The sequence below is a fragment of the Micromesistius poutassou genome (assembly GCF_964030765.1).
Source record: "Micromesistius poutassou genome assembly, chromosome: 16".
NCBI lineage: Eukaryota > Metazoa > Chordata > Actinopteri > Gadiformes > Gadidae > Micromesistius > Micromesistius poutassou.
Genome location: NC_140286.1, coordinates 4,773,827 through 4,795,234, shown reverse-complemented (window position 1 = coordinate 4,795,234; position 21,408 = coordinate 4,773,827). Strand labels below are relative to the sequence as shown.

Below are 21,408 nucleotides of genomic sequence, written 5' to 3'. Positions count from 1 at the left end.
CGACTATACTGGTCTCCCTTAGTGTGTGTGTGTGTGTGTGTGTGTGTGTGTGTGTGTGTGTGTGTGTGTGTGTGTGTGTGTGTGTGTGTGTGTGTGTGTGTGTGTGTGTGTGTGTGTGTGTGTGTGTGTGTGTGTGTGTGTGTGTGTGTGTGTGTGTGTGTGTGGATGTAGTAGACTTACGGTTTTGTTCTAGTACATTCCAGACAACTGTCCCCCTCGTTTCTGCCGACACTCCCTGCTGCTGACACTACAGTATCTCACCACTTATCAGTACCGTACAACCAGTGTCTCGGCAGCCTTGCCTCGGTCCCCTCACTCCTGACACCATCTACTCCCCTCCCCCCCCACCCCACCCAAACATCCCCCTTAACTTGAATTTACCCTTCGCTTAGAAAATGAAAATGACTGCTAAGCTTGAACCTCAGCGACAGAAGCACTTGTCCGAGCGTCTGAGCTTATCTTTCTAGCTGTGCTGTTATCAATGAACTGAATGTTCTTTATTTTGTAAATATATGTACAACACTTTGGATTTAGTTTTTGTTTTTTTCTTTTTTCTTTTAGTTTTTGTACAGTTAAATGGCTATACTAACCCTACTCCTCTTCCCAGTATGGAGAAGAGCACACATTCATCCACATAAATGTCTTGGTTTGAAGGTTAAGATGGCATTTTTCTTTCCTTTTTTAAAACATGTTTTCGTCTGCAACCTAACAGTGCAGTTTCATCAAGAATGTTTGTACTTGTCAAAAGTAATTTTAGCAATCAGGACATAATCTAAGGTATATATCTTAAAAAGAAGAATGAAAACATACTTAGTGCTCTGCTTGGATCATAGGGCAGGGCCTATACTGGCATAACCAGGGCTGCTGCTAGGCTCTCCCCTCATTTAGAGTGTTTAGTAAGTCATAATACAAGTGGAACCATAGAGCTGTAAGAACATGCTTCTTCACCGTGGGACATTTTGCTGCAGGGAGGAGAAAAGCAATGGCTGTTTCTGGTCTCCGTTTATGGCTTGGTGTGTCACAGAGAAGAAACAGCAAAGACCTTTTCGTTGTAAATTAAATTAAATCTACTCCCGATTTATGAGCGTGCGTATATTACTCTGGCACACATTCAGTGCGATCCGATTGGCCAAACCCGAGGACTGGGAAGGCGTAATTAGGCCAAAATACAGCGAAGAAAATATATTTATATATATATATATATATATATACATACCCACCCTTGTTGTAATAACTTGTGAATGATGTATATTTTAGGGATTCAACAAAGAAATAAATTTGAATGGTTTAACAATGACAGATCTATTGTAATTTTAAATGTTTTTCCCCCTCCTTTTTAAAATGTAATGAGAAAAGGAAGGCTGAATGTTTCATTTTAAATGTTTTTATTTTCTTTCGGGTGATCTGGTTCTTCTAGACATAAAATTCACCCATCTCCCATTCAACAGCAGAAACATTGTTTGCACTCATTCCTAATAAAACATACAGTTCATTGATAAAATATCTGCAAAAATACCCATTTTTTTCTCCTTATTTTAACTATTAGTGTCTACTTGTGTACAGACGCCCCGCATTTTAAAACAAAAACAATCATTTAACAGCAGTTTAAATGTGTACAAATAAAACAAGAACTAAAATCGACATTTATACTTAAAGCATATATTCCTAACATGATTTCTAAACTATTGCATAGATCAGAAAAATGATATGACATAGCATTGATCTTAACGTAATGAAAACACTAGCTAGACTCAATGTATCTCTTGTATTGACCTTTGTAAATCTACAAAATGCTAACAATCCAATAGTAGTTCTCACAGAACATTTCTAATTCCAGCTGCAATGTCTTGAAAAAAACATTTTCATTGACCCATTTGTGTTTAAAATTTAGATAATGCCTTAAATTAAATTGATAATAAAAAGGAGAATGCGTGAACATGGCATTACAAGATGTGCTTTAAATCTTAGTGTAGTAAATAACGTGAAGCCAGCATAAAACAGACCACTGGCTACAAACACTGTCGTGTCTTTGGAAGGATTATTAATCGAGTTACTCCACTGATGTATACGAAAGGATTGTCAAGCAATGCCAAGTCAAAACAATTTTACGCAAAATGAAAATATAAGTATCAATAAAATAAAAAATAAAAAAATCTCCCATCCTAAAGCATAAAGATTTGATCAGCGTAGCACTACATATACTGTATATGATTTAACGGAAAACAAAGTTGAAAAACATGGTGTGGATAAAAACAAATAACGAGATAGTTTTTTAGGTTGAAGATGTGGCTCTGCTTGTGGATGGGCTTCCCTTAGTGTTGGGTGGGCTAAATGTGTTCACAATCGTGCAGCACGGCCTGACCGGACATCCAGCTCAACGGAAGACTCCAGCCTCGTCCCAATCACGGCTCTCGCTCTTCCTCCTGCTGCTCCTGCTCCTGCTCCTCCTCCTCCTCCTCCTCGTCCCAGCGCTCCCGGGTGGGGGTCTCGGCCGTCCCTCGCTCCGGCGTCTGCTCCGTAGGCTCCGCCCTCTCGGCGCCGTCCTGGCACTGGAGGTCATCCTCCGAGGCCTTGCCAAGGAGCGTCCGGTGGGGCAGGAGGTCCACCTGGGGGTGTGTGGAGGGGGGAGGGGGAGAGTCTGGGGACACGACGGGGGAGGGGTTGGCGGGGGATATGCTACGGTCAGGGGACAAAGGGGGAGAATGTGTGGTGGGGCAGTCTGTGGCTAGGGGGCTGGGTGGGGACTCCGCTGGGGACTCGGGTGGAGCGGAGGTGGATGTGAGGTCCAAGGTGGCGAGAGAGCTGAGCTCCTCGTGGGGGTGGGCCTCAGTGCTGTCGCAGTCCTTCAGCTCTTCTGAGGAGGTGAAGAAGAGGATTCATGTAAACATATGATAGACTACTCCTGTAGTTACTGCTGTTATTATTAGGCTGTAGACCCTTATAATGCAAGACAGCCGGCTCGGCGAGGGAGGCCGCGGGATGACTCACCCACGCCGGACATGTCGCAGTCCTCGCGCTCCTCGTGCATGGCCAGGGAGGTGCAGGTCATGTCGATGGAGGACACCGACAGGTCCAGCCTTTCCACGGACTCAGTGGGGTCCGTGCTCACCTCCACCTCATAGGCATCTGGACCGTCATTATAGTGCACACGCACACACACACACACACACACACACACACACACACACACACACACACACACACACACACACACACACACACACACACACACACACACACACACACACACACCACACCACACCACACACACACACACGGTTGATTAGGGTTTGTATGAACACCATGGTGAGGAGGACTCAATCAAGGGGCTTCATGGGCTTGTTGCCACATTAAGAATGTTCATAAAAAAGTATGTATCATTTGTGTGTAAAGTGTCTGTGGTGTACGGTCGAGTCCCAGAGTGAACAAAGCCAAACTGAAACGTGTCAGTGATTGTTTGTTTGTTTATTCCTTTGTTTAGAGGGGACCCACCAGGGTCCATGAGTCTCTGGAAGGTCGGCGGGGGGGCCGGGTCACCCTGGAATGAGACCTGGTCCCCTGGGTCTTCACTCTGCCCAGGGGCTGCCATCAGTGGAGCCTGGAAACAAACAACAAACAAACAAACCATCAACAACGACAGTAAGCACTGAGATGCACCTCTGGCGTTGCCCCCACCCTCCCCCCCCGCAGACGTCCTGCTGACGCACATCGTCCGTTCAGACGACAGGACTGCTGCTGCTGATGCTATTAGTTATATTATTCTTCACGTCAAGAAGAGAGCTTGTAAAATACAATTCAAGCTGTCATGTATATACAATGTTCTATTTTGATGTAGTACATCGATGTGTACAGTATTACATTACGGTACACAGTGATTACAGTTTTATTGCGGTACATCACAGTAGATCTGTAACCAATACCCTTTGCAGAGAGATTTGATTAAAGTTAGTGTTTCGCAGGGAGTAGGCACACTGGCTTGGAGAACCATTTACCAACACCGTATACCAGAGGGTGATGGTATACAGAACCCCACACAGGCTGTAAATCTACAGCCAAACATTGTTATTTGTCAAAATTGTGTGTGAGAGCGATTGCAAAGTCAGAAATTGGTAGCAACAATGTGATCTCTTGAGTCGGACATTGACTGGGATGTTATGATCACCGGCTGCCGGTTATCGTGTGAGTGAGTGAGTGACCCGGTGTTCATCTGACAGAGCGTTCTGTACCTCCGTGAACCCATGGGTGACCGTAACCGGGGACGACAGATCCTCAGGGGCTGGGGGTTCCGGGGTCTCCATGGGAACAGTGGAATGGACTGGGATTCGATGCAAGTAACCGTAGCCAATGCCGCATCCCAAACTGTGATAAAACATCAAAGATAACTGTTTCATTATATATATATATATATATATATATATATATATATCAACACGTTTTCGAATAACTTTTCCTAGACTATGAAACAATCATTTAACAGTACAACAATCACTTGTGGCATTGTGTTCTTTTGAATGCATCCTACTGTAAACTAGTTGATCTTGTTATTCATCTTGTCATTCATTCATTTTTATCACATTTCCGGCGGTACATATGGTAATTGTAGCTTACGGCTCTTTTACTATTTTTACTCTTATATTGTATACTTTCATATTTGCACTTTTTTATTTGCTCATTCCCTTCTTTGAACTGCAAATGGCTGCACCGTCATTTCCCTCGGGCTAAATAAAGTTATATCTTATATTATGCAAAGCTACTTTACATAAACACTCGGGGGAGATTTGCTTTGACGAAAGCAGCCAATTTCCCTGACCACACCCGTCTAACTCCTTTGTGCCCAAACACACACACACGCACACACACACACCTGCCCTCTCCGCCCCAAGCTCCATTGGGTGTGACCACCACCTCCCGGCAGTTGTCAGCCTCGATGTGGTACACCATCAGCTTCAGCGGCTTGCCTTCGTGGGCCTCGATAAGGGAAAAGAAGTCCTCCGACTGTAGGAAAAAGAGGCGTCCATTTTACTTTTTAAATACACATATCTATTGGTACATCAGAGAGGGCACATTGACTGGGCGCTCAGCCACTGCACAGGGTCATGTAAACTAGTCACATGGAAGTCCTCAAGTGTCCAAGTGGGATATGATAAACCAAGTAGAATGGGTTGGAATGGAATAGACCACAATAGAATATGAAATGGAAAATAATCAGTGAATAGAAAATAATAGAATATACTAGGGATGCACCGAAATTGCCACCGAAAATTTTCGGCCGAAAATGGCCCAAAAGCGCATTTTCGGCTTTCAGCCGAAACACTTTTATCACCGAAACAACACGGCCGAAACAGGAAATTGTGATGACGCAAACAAAAAACGCGGCCAGCACACGCTTCTCTGGATAAGCCATAGATCATCAGTGAAACATTGTGAAACAAATGACACCTCTAGCTAAATGTAGTAATCTAGAGAACCAGCTACAACCTTGTTTTCATCCAAACGAGCCGTCTTTAGCGACGGCTCGCTATGAGACAGCTTCTATGAGCTGTCGGCTATCAGCCGCGAGTTTAGGGACCGTCCGCAAAGTGCAGACAGCTTCTATGAGCTGTTGGCTATCATCCTCGAGCTTAGGGACCGTCTGCAAAGTGCAAAACGGAAAACTGTGTTTTTTTCAGTGCTAAATAAATATTTTTATACTTTTAATAATTGTAATTGATTTATTCTTTGAATTGCAATGCCTTGATTTTAGTGAGGTTAGTACACAGTCATAGCTATAAATGCAATGGTAGGCCTACTAATAATTGGCATAATAATTTATTTTGGTGTTTCGGTTTTCGGTTTTCGGCCTTGGTTTCCTCATTTTCGGTTTTCGGTTTCGGCCAAGAATTCGGTGCATCCCTAGAATATACTTATATTATCCACATAGGGGATGTCTTCTGCACTTCTAAAAACGGTCCAAAAAATAAATATGTGTGACCTCACGCAGCAGAACACCAACCCCCACCACCACCAAGAGAGCAGCGCTATAACGGGGGCTCTTCCTTACATCTTGCAGAACCTGATCCGCTCCAACGATGTAGTCCGCGTGGGGTAGAAGCCCCGCCAGCGCCGCAGGCGAGTTGGGCTCCACGTCCTAGAGGGGGAAAGAACCAAGACAACAGCTCGAACGATAGAGAGCCAAAGAGAGGTCCCCGTCGACAAATACGTTTTTGTTTTGTGTGTGCGTCGGCTCGTGGGGGCGAACGTGTGGCCGCGGCTCACCAGGACGTGCCAGACGTTCTCGTTGGCCCCCTGGTAGCTGCAGAAGCGGACGCTGGCGCCCAGCAGGCCCTGGCCCCCCCACATGGTGCTGGGCACCACCTGGAGCTCCCGGAGCTGCATGGTCTTAGTGCTGTACACCTCCATCCGCACTGCCTTCTCCGTGCTGGCCTTCAGCAGCTCCTTCAGCTGGTCGTTTTCCTCGTTCTGCGGGTGGGACATGACGGCATGAGGTGTGGGGAACGGTTCTTTTATGGTGTTCGTGTTTACTCGAGGGACGGTGTTTGGGTTGATATTAAGTGTTTTACTACAGTGTAGTACAGTGCATTATCTTGGACTTACAAGCCTGGTGGTGTCCAGGGACAGGATGAAGTCAAAGAATGGCTGCAGTCCGGCCTTTTCTGCAGGAGAATTCACCTGCACCTACAGCACAAGGACACGTATATAGGGTTGAGGGACTGATGTAAACCAGCAGCAAGTAGGTTCGTTTAGAACAGTGGTTTTAATAACCAGTATTTCATACATCAACAATGCCTTCATGTACTGTTAAAACAATGAGTGAAGAACAGCAGCAACACTTTGGGCTAAACTCAATGGACTAGTAAGCCATAGAAACATAACATTGAAACTAGTGAAAATTGTTAATTCATCGGCTTCTTTCTAAATATTAAGGTATGGCATATGCTCTGCGAACCAAATGCCCTCGCTCACGACCCGCTTATGGGTCGCGACCCACCAGTTGGGAATCCCTGGTTTATAACATTTACGACGCGCGTTACTCAGAGTCGCTTTAAGTGACAATGTAAGGAAAAACGTCACGATTGGCTCAGTCTACTGCTGCCCAAATGTTGTGTGCGCCTCCTGTTACAAGTGTAGCTATAATGCATCCTTCCTGTGTGGTTATGACTTGCTAATAACAGTTGAACGTGACCGCGTTTCATCCTAATAGCGAGAAATCATAGCGCCACCTCATCACATTTGGTCCGGCTGATCCACTTCAAGTAGCTTCACTAAACTTCAACGTAAGCTAGCAGCTATTTTGTATGACAAACTACTTGGACATGCATGGTTCAATGTGGCTCAAAACCCTCACCCCGTGCACGTGATATCCAAACGCCCCTCCTTCGGTGACCTCGGAACTTTGAGACAAACCCATTGTGGTGTTATTCTATGTTTTTTGATATCATCCGTGATCCTGATTATGGTTTATTGACAGTCCGTGGCCATCTTGTCCTTTCCACTGACTCCAGCCCAGAGTAGCCGAGCCCCGAGTCGAGCGCACGAACGCGAACACGCGCGCGCGCGCACACACACACACACACACACACACACACACACACACACACACACACACACACACACACACACACACACACATACACACACACGCACGCACGCGCGCACACACGCACACACACGCACGCGCGCACACACGGGAATACAAGACCAAGACCAACTTCAGTAGATAGATACATGACACCGTTTATTTTCTTTAATTCGGTAAAATTATATATTTTATTTGTATTCAAACATACGCTCTTAAATACATATTTTATTAATTGTGTAAATCCAGACACATTTTAAATTATTTTGCAGATAAAAAATAATGCACAATTGTAATGTTATAGTTCAGCCAGTGTTAAACATTGGTAACATTTGCATGATCTGACATTTACATAACCTGATGAAAATAACTGCTTAGCAGAAGTGTTATTTAAAAATGATTGTGGTATTCCCGGGTTAACGGACCTTCCACTGAAATGTTAGTTAGGCCAATGTGAAAATAGTCCTCACTCATAAAAGGTAGGCCTAAAATATAATAAATATGCTTAACATTTGGCATCAATTTGTTCTACACAGTATTAAGTACAGCATTAGCACACAAGCATTTGGAGAGGACAGTGGTGTATATGGAGACAATTCTTTAATAAAAATTGTAAATTCTGTTTTCCGTTGTGTGATGGAGCATTTCAGTGAAGACAATGGCGTATAAAATCCTTTTCCTAATGCCGTATGTTCGCCCCGTTTTGAATCATTCCTAATATAATTCCTGAGTATTTACATCAGTCCATTTAACCATTTATCAACCCAATATGAAATAAAACAAATAAATAAAATGCAAACCTTGTATAACTCCAAAATAGATTATACTTTTAAAGCATGAAGGAATTAAATAACACATCAGAATCGCTAAGTAAATAATAAACTAGTCATAAATTAAAAAACAGTTAGGATATCGATCATAGAGAAAATATAAAATATCTAGAAAAAAAAATTGTATTCAATATCATGTAGAAAAAGATAATCTACTCCAAAACAGCCATACAAATATACAAAACAGGAAACATATTCCTCAATACATAATCAACATAGTTATCGTCAATACGCATCTGATGAGACCTGCATCACTGCAGTACCTCCAGCAGCTGACTAAAGGTTACCATGTGTGCATCTTCCGTGATTGGCTCAGACGACGAGCCAATCAGGGACTCGAGCAGGCAGACGGGTGTCTCTGGGTACTGTGGGAGACTGCAGGAAGTCAGGGTCTGGAGGTGCCTCAGGCCTTCCAAAGACCCGCCTCCCTTGAAGGAGTTGTGTAGTGGGCCACCGCAGGTGAGGTAATCGCTGTCGAAGAACTCCAGGTCTGAATCCGAGGAAACGCTGAGGTCCACATAACCCATGGAGGAGGAGGAGGAGTTTGCAGAGAAGAGGGCTGCATGGGGGAACTTGTCCAGAGAGTCCTCGCTGAAAAAATCGGTGGCCTCGTTGGCGTTTTCGTCCAGATACTCTGTCGAAGTAGCGGAGGTAGAAGGGGAAGGCGTCCTACGTGGGACTTTGTCTTGGAGCGTGTCCACAACGGTTTGTGCCCCGTCAAGGGGAGACGCAGGGTCGGTAGGGGAGCTGGCAGGAAGTGGGCGGGTGCTACTAATGTGCTGATGGTCGTCCTCCGTCGCCATGCAGTGAGTCCGCTGGGAGTCCAGCCTGCTGAGGACACAGGACAGGGGTCTGGTTTCCTCGGTGTCCTCGGGTCGATGGCACGGCCCGCCATCGGCGCCTACCTCAGCCGCATCGAGAGCAGCGGAAGAGGAAGAGGAATCCATTGTATCACCGCCGCTGCTGTTCTCCTCTTCCAGCGCCGAGGGCTCAGGGGTTAAGCGGAAGGCCATGGAAGTGGTGGGGGGCATGGAGGGGAACAGGAGACCGCCTTCCTCCTCCTCCGTGCTGAACCCGAAAGGGCAGCCGTCTTCCCGGGTGTCCCGTTCTGGAACACGGCCACCCAGGTCGTCTTCGCTGCACCGCCCTGGTACTTCCCTCTGGTCATCATGGTGATTTGCAGCCCCCGGTGGCCACCTTCCCTCCAGGTGCAGCCTCATGGCCGTGTGGAGGTAGTGGGTCTTCACACGACCCGGGTTGAACTCGCTGCGCCCTTGGCTGTTCCCGCAGCTGTCCATGGAGCAGCCACAGGGGAAGCTAGAGCGGTCCATCTGTAGGAAAGATGCAGACGATCACGTCATGAAGGACCTTTTATTAGGGCTAGGTTGAGGGTTAGAGCTGAAACTAGGGTTCAGGGGCTAGCTTTAGTGTTAGAGCTAGAGGCGTGCACATTTTGTGCACGGGAAGAAGGAAGAGCTCGTGCTTGAGAGATGGCAAGCTGGGGAGGCTTAGCAGAAGGAATGGCAGCCCAAGTAATGCGAGTGCCAAATCAGATCCTAAAGAACAGTCATAACATCCTCACCTGGCATTTGATGCCGGCCAGGCTGCAGGCGCAGGTCTCGGGCTCGCAGAATCCCTGGCAGTCACAGCCGCAGGCCTCCCGGGAGAGCCGCAGGGCGTGCAGCTGCCTCTTCTCCTCCCGGTCCACGCGCTTCACCCCGGCCCCCCGCAGCAGGGCCTGCCTCTGCCTGTAGGAGTAAGGCTGCAGGGACCAGACGGCCCCCTTTGGGGCCGGGTCGTCCACGGGGACCTCCAGGTACCCGCCCGGGAGCTGGTCCACGGTGAGCTGGTCGGCCTCGCTGCGGTCCAGGGCACCGCTGGTTACCAACTGCAACGACAATGGCATGAGTATGTCGATTCTAAATAAGCAGTGTGTATCTGATGTATACGATATGCTGGGAGAAGAGTTACAAGGTCTATGGCTTAGAAAACCATCCCGGTACAGCTGGGATGTAAATTTGAACTTATACTATAACTGGATGGGTTGTTCTCTAGAGAAATATTAATTTACAGATAATTTAACAGAAGTGATGTCTGCAGTGAAAAAAGAGTGTAACAAAGATTGATATATTTTATTTTAAACCAACGCACTTTATTTCTCCACCGCTCCAGCCTTTCTTCACTCAGCCTCTCCAGGAGTCCTTCCCGGTGTCTCCGCTGTCGAGCCGCCGCGTGCTCTTCCAGTGTGTACCTGTGGAGGGCGCTATGGTTCCACACCATGCCCAGCGAGGCACCTCCATGGCTGGGCACGCTCACGAAGCCCTGGCACCGCGGGAAGTGGAAGACGGTCACCACGTCGAATCTTACGTTGTGTCCTCTTCCTTCGGCACGTCTCCGCTTCCTCAGGATGGAACCGACTAATCAGAAAAAAAGGAACCAAAATAAATCACTTTTTGAAGTTGTTATACAATGCGACAATAACAAGAAAAAATGTAATACTTAATGTGGCCACAGGAGGTCGCCATGCGGGAACAAAGCAGACCGTGACCTGGATGTCGGCCAATAGTTCAACATGAGTGTCAAAGGAAATGCCAAACTGAGGCTCTGCTGCTGCAGTAGCACAGGACACATCTGAGGGAGGAGCTCTCTGTTTCCCTAGCTGTAGGCCAACAGTATTTACTAAGTTGTGTCCGTTTGTTTTGTAAGTTAGCCCAGCAGGTGATTGTTCTAAATATAGTTACGGCTTCGATGAATCATCCCCAACGTACTTACACATTGCTAACAATGCCTTTTAGAGTCCCAGTGTGGTTTGGGTTCCCTAAACATGACCACCAGCTTTCCATGGGAGTTTCTGAGTGAAAAACAGCAGGGAACATTAGACCCCTGTTTGAATTATGTGACTCATGGTGTTATGCCCCAGGAGAACTGCTGAGGAGGGCATTTAAAGTACAAACAAACTCTTTACCTTCTAAGCGTTAGAGTCATTCAAAAAAGCCTGAATGACTCCACAACAGCAACCTCATTTACTAACAACTGACTTAATGTTAGTGTGAAGTTATAACAATCGGTACGTTGATGATATTTAAATGTTGCTCACTGTTTGATCGCAAACAGTAGCTTTCCATTCAAATTGATTCGACAAGTGTCTACTGCGCCCGTAACTTGTCCACCTTTAGGGACGAAGCAGAAGGCAGCCGAGTTGTGTGCTAATCTTACCTGCAGTAATGATAACGTTCTGCAGCTATATATCAGGAGCTGCTTTTACTGGTGCCCAGAGATAAAGAAATACTACTGGAGAACACACACACACACACACACAGGCTGTCAGAAAGCAGGGTACACAGACAGGGAAGGATCTAGACAGACAGGTTGACAGACAGACAGACAAGAAAATAGACAAGGTAGAAAGACTGGCAGGCAGGCAAACAGACAGGGAGACAGTTGCAGAGAGACAGACAGACAGAGAATACGACAGATTGCTATTCAAGGAGAAATGGTACACAGACAGGGAAAGAGACAGACTGACAGACAGCGAGGTATACAGACATGGTTACACAGGTGGAGAGAGACTGACAGGTAAGGGGGCAGATAAGGAAATGTTTGCTATGTGTGAGATTGTGGAGGGTGGCTACTTACTGGATGCAGAGGCTGGGTGAGCAGGGGCCGTGGGGTCCCTGTGGGCCGGGAGGATCAGGTGGTTCTCCCCATCCGATTCCCACTCGGAGGAGAATAATGGCGAGGAGGAGGAGGAGGAGGACGACGGAGAGGATGAGATGTAGCTGACCTCCTCCTCTACCTCAGCAAACTTTCTCTTCAGAACCCCTCGCATCTCTGCATCCGGCCGATCAATAGTCATTCTGCCGTAAAAACACAACACAGATAGGTCAATGATGGTGTCATCAACAGCAACCGATCAAACGTGATCTTGTTGGTTGCTTGGGTGCCAAACAAATCGATGGAAAAAACACAACCAGAACCAAAACAACAAAACAGATATTTTACCCTGTTGGATTAAAAGAAAGTTTAACTACAAATAGATATTGTTAAGATTTTGTCACCAAATATTGACAATACTGCACCGTTGAAATACTACTACCGTATCAACAATTTTATTAGTATGATCAATACTGTGACTAGTAGGATCAATATTATGGCTAGTATGATCAATAGTGTGGCTAATATGATCAATATTATGGCTAATAGGATCAATATTATGACTAGCAGGAACCATATTAGGGCTAATATGATTATTATTAGGGCTTGTATGATCAATATCATCAAAAGTATGGCTATTATCGTACACAAAGACACGGCCAGTCAATGGAACAGCGGCGCATGGACACCTGTACTTCCCATGTATTCCTATGACAGGATCATCAGTAGATCTCTATCTGCAAAGCTCAGTCAATACAGAAGGCGTTTTGGTAGCCAAGGCCCTCGTCTACGTCAATAGGCAAACACACTGTAGTTCATACGCATCCAGGTAATCCGATACCAGTTCTGTGCGTGTTACACTTGGAGGAGGTGTCTGCAGCGGGAGCCCGTTGGGCCGGTTTCATGGCGGCGGCTTGCATATGCTAATCACAGTCGGAGAGGAAGGAAGGAAAAATAAAATAAAAAAGTGATCAGGCTTCGGAGGAGTAAACAAACAAGGGGGGGGTGGGAACTCGGGTCTCTCAGGTGTATAAGTACAGAGGCAGTGTCCAACGTCAGAGTCCACCTGCAGGAGTCTCAGAGACAAGAGGAAGAAGAAGAAGAAGAAGAAGAAGAAGAAGAAGAAGAAGAAGAAGAAGAAGAAGAGGAGAGGGAGAGGGAGAGGAAGAAGAAAGCTGTGCGAGATGTCATTGGGAAGGTTTAGTTTTGCGGACAGAGTAATAAACATTCCGATGATTCCTCAAGGGTTCTGTTGTGTGTGTCTGCGTGTGGAGAAAATGTGGAAAGAGCTGAGCATATTCCGGGAGACAAAGTTGCTGAGGTCCGAGAAAGAAGGAGACAGACATACAGACGGAAGGGGTTTTGGCCCTGAGAGACGCACACGCACACACACACGCACGCACGCGCGCGCGCACACACACACACACACACACACACACACACACACACACACACACACACACACACACACACACACGCAAACACACTTTGGCCTGCAGCCCCATAAGATTCGCATGAAGAGAGTCCAACAGCGGTCCAACAGCACAGTGGATGAGGAAACTTTGTACTTTGATCATGAGACCTGCACAGCTTAACAGTTGAATGGTTCACTGATCACTAGTCCTTTTAAACCGTGCACGTGCATGCGTGTGCGTTTGTGCGTTTGGGTTACAACCTTCACACTCTTAATGGAACACTCTTAATAAAACATACAAATCAATTAAAGATTAAAATCCAATACAACAAACCAGCCATTATGGACAGCTAGGCTAATCTAAAAGTCGGACTACAGTTGGACAATGCAAACCACAAGCTACCTGGGCTCCGGTCTCCCTGCCTCTCAGTTTGCCTTGCCAAAAACAGGCTGTGTTCCCCCCCCCCCCCCCCCCCCCCACACCCCCGCCCCGCCCCGCCCCCCCCCCCCCCCACACACCCACACCCCCGGAAGACTGTGTGCCTGTGTCGAAGCCTCCTGGGTACTGATGCGTGACACACCGTCCTTCAGCAGAAAGAGGACTGGTTTCAGCTCGTCTGTAGCAGAGTGGGCGCTTACTTAAAGGCAAAGAGGCAATTATTGTAGGCTACACACGTGTTTGTGTGTAGCTAGTTATGTGACACGGTGCCGCTTGCTGAGTCCATGCATGCAATTTAAGACGCATGCGTTCTAGCATATATATTCAATGGGTATAGCGTCTTTAGTTTGGGGGGGCATGTAAGTTCAATTTGCATGAGCAACCCGATTGGACCTTTCGGATTCGCGTTTCATTAATGCAGAATGTTTCCTTCTCACTTAGCTCATGCATCGACGTTGCGCTTTTGTTTACAACTGAGACCAAATTAATAATTCAAAGTTGCAATGCAGAAAACTGCATGCACACATGCACGCGCGTTTGGTATGTGTGAGGATTTTTTATAGACGGGGTGCATGTGCGTTGATTTGAATAGCCCAGCATTTGTATAATAATGAATTATTCATGAGTTGTGTATCAGTAACGTCATCGCTCTAAAGTTTAAAGCGTGATGTTAAAATATGCGTTTTCATTGGGTATAATCTAGTCATTACGCACGGCCGTCAACTTCCGTAGCTGACCTCTTCACCCTTGGGAGAGACAGCACCGAAAGCCAGCTACAATGAAAACATTGTTCTCATTATCCCCGCCTGGCCCCGCTTCTACAACAAGCATAACACAACTGGTAAGAGTCGTTCTATCCGACAAGATCACAACAGTTTAAAAGACACACACACACACACACACACACACACACACACACACACACACACACACACACCATGCATTCGCGCAGCCTATAAAGGTTCACCATCTAAACTTTCACAGAACAGTCCGTCAATGTCACTTTTTTCGTTGTTATATTTTAGGAACAAAAACAAATGGCTTATTGAACGACGGAGAGATCACACTGTCACTCACCATGAAGGAGTTGTCATAATAATAGCGAACAAAGCAGTCAGAGGAATGGATGTTTCGTATGGTTTCTCTGCGAACAGCCTACTGTCCCCAGGCAATGCTGTATATCCGCTTGTACGGGGCTGCACAGTAGCAGCGATAGAGCGAATATGAGAACGGAATTCGTCAGAGGAGGAGAACTCCCTCCCGTGCGCTTGACGCGTGCAGTCAAACGGGGAGAGTGGGAGGGGGAGGGAGGGAGGGAGGGATGGTTTAGGTTGTCAGCGCTGCCCACAGTTTCCTGTCTGAGGTGTGTCGCTGCTATACAGTTACAACTGTATGTAAGAGATTCCCTGTGGTAGGCATATACTATAGTCAGTGCTGGTTATATGTGTATGGTCAGCCATCTATGGCTATAAGATTCGTCATTGTAAAAAATATGCACCAATCCACCTTATTGTTGTAAGATTTCTAGTTTTGTGTCACCTAACAGATACAATAATTGATAGGCCTATGCGACAACTGGTGCGATGAAACGACGGAGGAATGATAGGAGATTGTTGAGTTGTTCCTGCATAGCATGTTCATTATGTCGCACTAATAACGGTCTGGCCTCCAACTGCCTTTTAAGGGACAACAGCACGCCTCTGACCACAACATGAGTCGCTGTCTGCCATCTGTGGAGCCCTTAACAGAAACAACCGTCCTTAATCACAACAACAACTCACCTTAACGACCAACCAGTCCAACCACAACCTAACAACAACGCCTCATAGTGACAGCCCCCCTCCACCCTGGCCAACTGTCAACCACCCCCCCCCCCCCCCCCCCACCCCACCCCCGCTGTGATTCCTCAGATTTCCCCATGCTAACATCTCAGGTCTCTCCAGCAGACAACGTACCAAAGGTCTCTCACGGGGGGAGGGGGGGGGGATCGGGGGAGGGGGGGGTGATGGGCGGCGGCCATTCTGGACGCACAGCAGACCGTCCGTCTTACATAATTTCTTGTTAGCCTACATTCTGGCAGCCTCTCAGGTTGCTGCCAGTGGCCCACTTTCTCCGTCAAGCTGTGCTCCCGATGGCCTACATAATATAGTGCCGCGTTCGGACCGAGTTAGACAAAGCTATAGGGCGGCGGGGAGCAGCGTGGCCCAGTTGCTGTGCGTTGGAGAGCCATCGCTCACACAGAGCTGCTGCTCTATAGTGGGTGGAAGGAAGCGTCCAGGAACGGTTTTGCTTCTTGGTCTCCATCAAGTGGTTGGTCGTTGGGCGCATTATTAGGGTCGTTTTGTGGTTCCCGTCATATCATTCATGATATTGATGTTAGCATTCATTTTGAATAACCTATGAAGTCTGAACATCTGAAAAAGGATTTGCATCTGTATGCTAATTCACTCTAGTTCTAGTTCACTGCCACCCTCCATACATTCCCTATTTCTGTCTCTCTCTTTCTATGTATAGTGTCTCCCCTTGTGTGTGTGTGTGTGTGTGTGTGTGTGTGTCTCTCTCTCTCTCCCTCGCTCTCTCGCTCTCTCTCATGGAGCTATTCTGACTCCCTTTTTAATTATATATGATGATGCCTTTTTTTCTCTGTCATATGTTTTATTGTCACATTTTGGTTCCCATGGACATAGGGGGAAGTGGGGGTGGGGTGTGTGTGTGTGTTTGGGGGGCGGGGGGGGGGGGGGTGGGTGGGGGGTCCCTCTTAGAATTTAAACCGTTTTGCATTGTACTTTGAGCAATACATACATACATAGTAGATATGAACAATACAATATGAATATTTAAGCACATACATCCATAAAAAACAATGTACATTTAGATGAAGGAGGGCTACACAGTAATACAAACATAAACTCAGTTTGCAGGTAAAACAAGGGAATATTAGTGGAGAATAAATATATTAACAAAAAATGTCCAGCATAGTTGGATAAAACAAAATGTGAATGATGTTTTTTTTTTACTCTATTACCTACATTTTTACATTTGTTAGAATTGTAGGTATATATATATATATATATATTTTTTTTAATATATATATATCAATATCAATGGATATTTACAGTGAGATTATGGAAATGTGACAATCTTACATGAAGGCACACAAATACCATCACATGACACACAGTCAAAACTGTGTGTCATGCGTACCAATTACAGTGGGGAACTCTGTGAGCAAAGAGATCCTTGCATTGAGAGTGGCTGGTCTTCCAGCGTCAACGCTGGAACTCGACCACTAAAGCAGAGAAGAGAAGCACAAGGAGACGTCTAACCCCAACCCTAGTGGATCTAGAGAGAGAGTCGTTCTCAATCTATCTTCAAAAGGAAGGGACCCCTTTACCCAGTACAAAACATTTTGTGGAGAAAGAAAATGAGGAAGACAATTGTCAGTGATCAGATTTACTTAATTGTACTATGGGGTATTCAGATTTAATTCATTATTTTAATGTGGAATTATTTAACTTTAATTGTTCATAACCACTTCTGTCCAATTTAGAGTAAATGTTGAGTCAATGTTCTATCATACAACGTTTTAGCCATACACAGGCATGGGGAAAATGTAATTTTGACTCCCTTTAGAATGATACAGTATGTAAAATAATTACAATTTTGAGTTGTGATTACTGTAAATAGGTTACAAGGTAACAAAATCATAAACTGTGTTTGCCGGTAATTTCAGCAACTGCACGCACAATTACCCAAGCAGCTATGGGATCAGATTAGATCAGACATTTCCTCTTCAACAAAAATATAGTCAACGCTGGCTACATTTGTGTGTGTGTGTGTGTGTGTGTGTGTGTGTGTGTGTGTGTGTGTGTGTGTGTGTGTGTGTGTGTGTGTGTGTGTGTGTGTGTGTGTGTGTGTTTGTCCGCGTATGAGCGTGTTTTTGTTTCTGGGCTCTGAGTGCTGTGTTTTTTGGACTTATTTCCTGGTTGTTTTGCTAATTGAGCCTAACTTACTTGGCATAGAGAGAGGGGGAGGTAGATGTAGAGAGAGTTAATTATATATATATATATATATATATATATATATATATATAAGGAGAGAGTAGATCTAGAGAGAGAGGGTGAAAGAGAGAGAGATACAATGACAGAGAGCAAGAGAGACATAGAGTGAGAGCCTGAGAGAGAGAGGTAGATCTAGAGAGAGATAGAATGAGAGAGAGAGAAATATATATATGAGTGAGAGAGACATATAATGAGAGAAATAGAGATACATAGAATGATTGAGAAATAGAGAGAGAGAGACAGAATGAGAGAGAGTTAGAGAAAGATACATATAATGAGAGCTGGAGATAGAGAAACATTTAATGTAAGAGAGAGAGTGACATAATGAGAGAGTTAAGAGAGAGAGAGAGAGAGAATGAGAGGGAGTTAAGAGAAAGAGACATAATGAGAGCTGGAGAGCTAGAGAGAGAGACAGAATAAGAGATGGAGAGAGAAACATATAATCTAAGAGAGAGAGACATAGAATGAGAGAGTTAAGAGTGAAAGAGTGAGGGACACAGAATGAGCGAGACTTAAGAAGGGAGAAAGACAAAGAATGTGAGATGGAGAGACAGCCTCTGGTTCCGGCACAGTGAGTCCTGCTGTTCGCGGGGCTGTCACATGCAGGCCCCATGTGAGCCCGTTGCCGGGGCACAGCAGCAGAAGGAGACCTGCTCGGCACTCAGCTGTGTACGATCCAGTACTGACTGTTCCCTCCCTTCCCTCCCCTCCCCTCCCCATCCCCTCCCCTCCCCTTCCCTGCTCAGGCTCTTTATGCCTGTGTTGCATCTGGCAAAACACAGGCAACGGTCACATTCAAGACACAAGTGTTGGTGTGACGTGTAAAGGAGCCATGTTTGTTTGTGTCATTTTTGCACAAGGCATGAACCCGTTATAGATGTGACCGACATCCAGTTGTGGCAGCACACAGCCAAGACTTGACGTTTGGTAGAATATTAAACAGGTTATGCATCATGTGTGAAAATACATGTTTCTCATAAATGCTACGAGGTTATAAACATTATATGACAAGTGCCCATGGGGAAAATGGCGTTTCTTGCATTAGCAGCAGCTGAGCAGTAGGAAAACAGTAGTTGGGAGGTATAGTGTGGGAAATATATTTAACTCTGCCGCCATCTGTTGGCTAAGGGCTGTGCCTGCAGTCTAGAATGACGACAGTACGTATAGGACGTCAGAGTGAGTTATTGCTGGAATTGGAAGGAGTATGTTGACGCATATAAATATCATAATAAACAATTGCCAGCCTAGTTTAATTGTCTAGACTCAACTGGACTCAATTTATAATTTGTGAAAAAAATCCTTACCAAAACTAGTGAGAGGATAATAATAACTGGATAGTAGGACAATTTATAATAATCTCATTTATTGGAATATCAACATGTGCTGTCCTAATGATATGCGTGAATCAGCAGTAAGAGACTCTTTATAGCAACCCTATTAGTTCAGTAATGAAAAGCTTATCCAATACAATGAGCAGATAAACACATCATTATCTATATAAGGGGACTACTGAACCAAATCACATTTATAAATATGACTTCTGTTGTATCATAGCTCAGCGACAATGTGAAATATGTGAAGAGGCGACGAAATGCATTGGCACGAGATAAAGTAACAGGAAAATGTATGCTCGGCATTCCAACACTGACATTTGACTGGTCCAGCTGTTACAAGTGTCTCCCTGTCTCCCTCTCTATCTGTTTATCCGTCTCTCGCCCTCTGTGTCTCTGTGTGTGTCTCTCTCTCTCTCTCACTCACTCACTCACTCACTCACTCACTCACTCACTCACTCACTCACTCACTCACTCACTCACACACACACACACACACACACACACACACACACACGTGTGATCTCTTACCAGCATTTAACATGTTATTACATTATTGAGTGGATGTTAATGGACTATTGTTTACCATTACAATTGTAACAGTATCTTACCCATCACACAGAGTTTAAAGGTTCTGTCCCGGAGTACTCCTCTGTGAAATGAGAAGTTATAACGTTACAACTGCATACGCTCCATGGCACAATAAAAATTGATGATTTTACTGAATCCCAGGGTGGTAAACAGGGGGACTTTGGCCCCTGAGCATGACTGAGTCTCGTGAGAGGGACAGACAGCTTCGCCCCAACAATCCGCACAACCAGGGGAAGCAAAGACAGGGAGATGCACGCTGGTTCTCTCTCCTTTTCGTCCCTTCTCAGGAGGTAAATATACACTGTTTTCTCTATGAACGGCCCCGGCACCGAGGGGTGTAACTTTGGTTATTATTCACATTGATCATCTGCGACATTCTGTTATGATGCACTATGCACCAGTCCTGTCATTATATGTCTTAAATCGCTACAATTTGAAGCTATCACAAACGGTCTCGCGGGCACGATGAATTAGCAAATGACATCTGCTGAAGCCCATGGGGATGGTGATCGGTACATGTTATAGTCTGTTTCCGTTTTAAACGTATAGCTTTCATGCGGGTATGTAGTTCTTCTGACTCATACGACACTTGAGAGTTTGGTGGTGTGAAGTTTATGACCTGTCGGTGGGAGGCCTACACATTAACAGAATCATATGACAGAGCGCATGTCTGCACCATGAATCACGAGCATCTCGCTATAAAGAGTGGATTTGGTATGGATGGATTTGTTTAATAGTTTTATACCTTTTTATCCCTGAATTCAGATGTAAACATAATCTTTACACCTCACTTTTTGAACTATCTGTGAAAATAACAATTGTTTCTGAATCTGATTGGTTTTTGACAAAGTTTCAGAATTGAAGTCTGATTATTGTTATTTTTTGTTTTTCAAAAGGGTGTTGACAGCTGGTTGAGGAAGTTGCCATGGCAATGCACACCTTACGGAAGAGCCAATCCCTAAAGAACCTGTCAGGGAATCCAGAATTGTCATGGCTCAAGCCATCCAACTCTCTCTCCCTGAACAGGAAGTCTGTGCTGCAGCTGGTGCAACAGTGAGTACTGCACAACTCTACATACTTCTATAGCATACCATGCACATTAAAACATACATTTTGTGCATCTGGTCATGAACAATGATGTCATATTACTGAGTCACAAAGCATGGCCGCCTTACAGGTACCAGAGCATTGGAGACCTGAGGAATTGTGAAAAAGCTGAACTCCAGGTAACTCTTTAGTATTTTGTCATTTAGCAGATGGCTTTCCAACAAACAGTCCTACAGTGATTACAGTGACATTTTTTAGCCCATAAGTTACGAGCTGGAACTGGGAGCACATCGATCTGTTACAACCCGTAACCTGTGAAAACACAGGTTACGGGTTGCCTGGAACCAGTGATGGACTGGGATAAAAAAACGGCCCTGGCATTTGCACATTAACATAACAGGGTCCGCGGGTGGAATTGTTGACGGGGGGGGGGGGGAGTGTGTTTGGTTGCGGGCGGACAGGATT

At 45.4% G+C, this 21,408-nt stretch overlaps 2 protein-coding genes across 3 annotated transcripts; both read right to left on the bottom strand.

The window, feature by feature from the left end:
• Positions 1-48: 48 nt before the first annotated feature.
• Positions 49-7,480, bottom strand: gorasp1a (golgi reassembly stacking protein 1a). Its single transcript, XM_084480781.1, has 9 exons — positions 7,346-7,480; positions 6,595-6,675; positions 6,256-6,459; positions 6,041-6,127; positions 4,865-4,995; positions 4,227-4,359; positions 3,493-3,598; positions 2,989-3,126; positions 49-2,854 (listed from the first exon to the last, which is right to left on the bottom strand). Exons 1-9 carry the CDS (start codon positions 7,406-7,408, stop codon positions 2,403-2,405), a joined length of 1,395 nt encoding a protein of 464 aa, XP_084336907.1. The 5' UTR covers positions 7,409-7,480; the 3' UTR covers positions 49-2,402.
• A 379-nt stretch (positions 7,481-7,859) lies between these two features.
• On the bottom strand, positions 7,860-15,087 carry LOC311360447 (uncharacterized protein). Of its 2 annotated transcripts, none has more exons than XM_084480523.1 (5): positions 14,991-15,087; positions 12,043-12,263; positions 10,558-10,823; positions 9,989-10,294; positions 7,860-9,737 (listed from the first exon to the last, which is right to left on the bottom strand). In XM_084480523.1, exons 2-5 carry the CDS (start codon positions 12,260-12,262, stop codon positions 8,658-8,660), a joined length of 1,872 nt encoding a protein of 623 aa, XP_084336649.1. In that variant the 5' UTR covers position 12,263; positions 14,991-15,087; the 3' UTR covers positions 7,860-8,657. The 2 variants fall into 2 exon arrangements, with proteins under 2 accessions (XP_084336649.1, XP_084336650.1); XM_084480524.1 differs by lacking the exon at positions 14,991-15,087 and adding an exon at positions 14,628-14,723.
• Positions 15,088-21,408: the final 6,321 nt, after the last annotated feature.

What these genes read in the sequence shown, in the direction of transcription:
- gorasp1a (XM_084480781.1), bottom strand. Translation starts at nt 7,408, where the DNA reads ATGGGTTTGTCTCAAAGTTCCGAGGTCACCGAAGGAGGGGCGTTTGGA. An exon ending in TTGGATATCACGTGCACGGG is followed by an intron (nt 6,676 to 7,345) that starts GTGAGGGTTTTG and finishes CTTGTGCTGTAG; the next exon opens with GTGCAGGTGAATTCTCCTGC. An exon ending in CTGCGACATGTCCGGCGTGG is followed by an intron (nt 2,855 to 2,988) that starts GTGAGTCATCCC and finishes TCACCTCCTCAG; the next exon opens with AAGAGCTGAAGGACTGCGAC.
- LOC311360447 (XM_084480523.1), bottom strand. Translation starts at nt 12,262, where the DNA reads ATGACTATTGATCGGCCGGATGCAGAGATGCGAGGGGTTCTGAAGAGA. An exon ending in TCACCCAGCCTCTGCATCCA is followed by an intron (nt 10,824 to 12,042) that starts GTAAGTAGCCAC and finishes TTTTCTGATTAG; the next exon opens with TCGGTTCCATCCTGAGGAAG. An exon ending in TGGCCGGCATCAAATGCCAG is followed by an intron (nt 9,738 to 9,988) that starts GTGAGGATGTTA and finishes TCTTTCCTACAG; the next exon opens with ATGGACCGCTCTAGCTTCCC.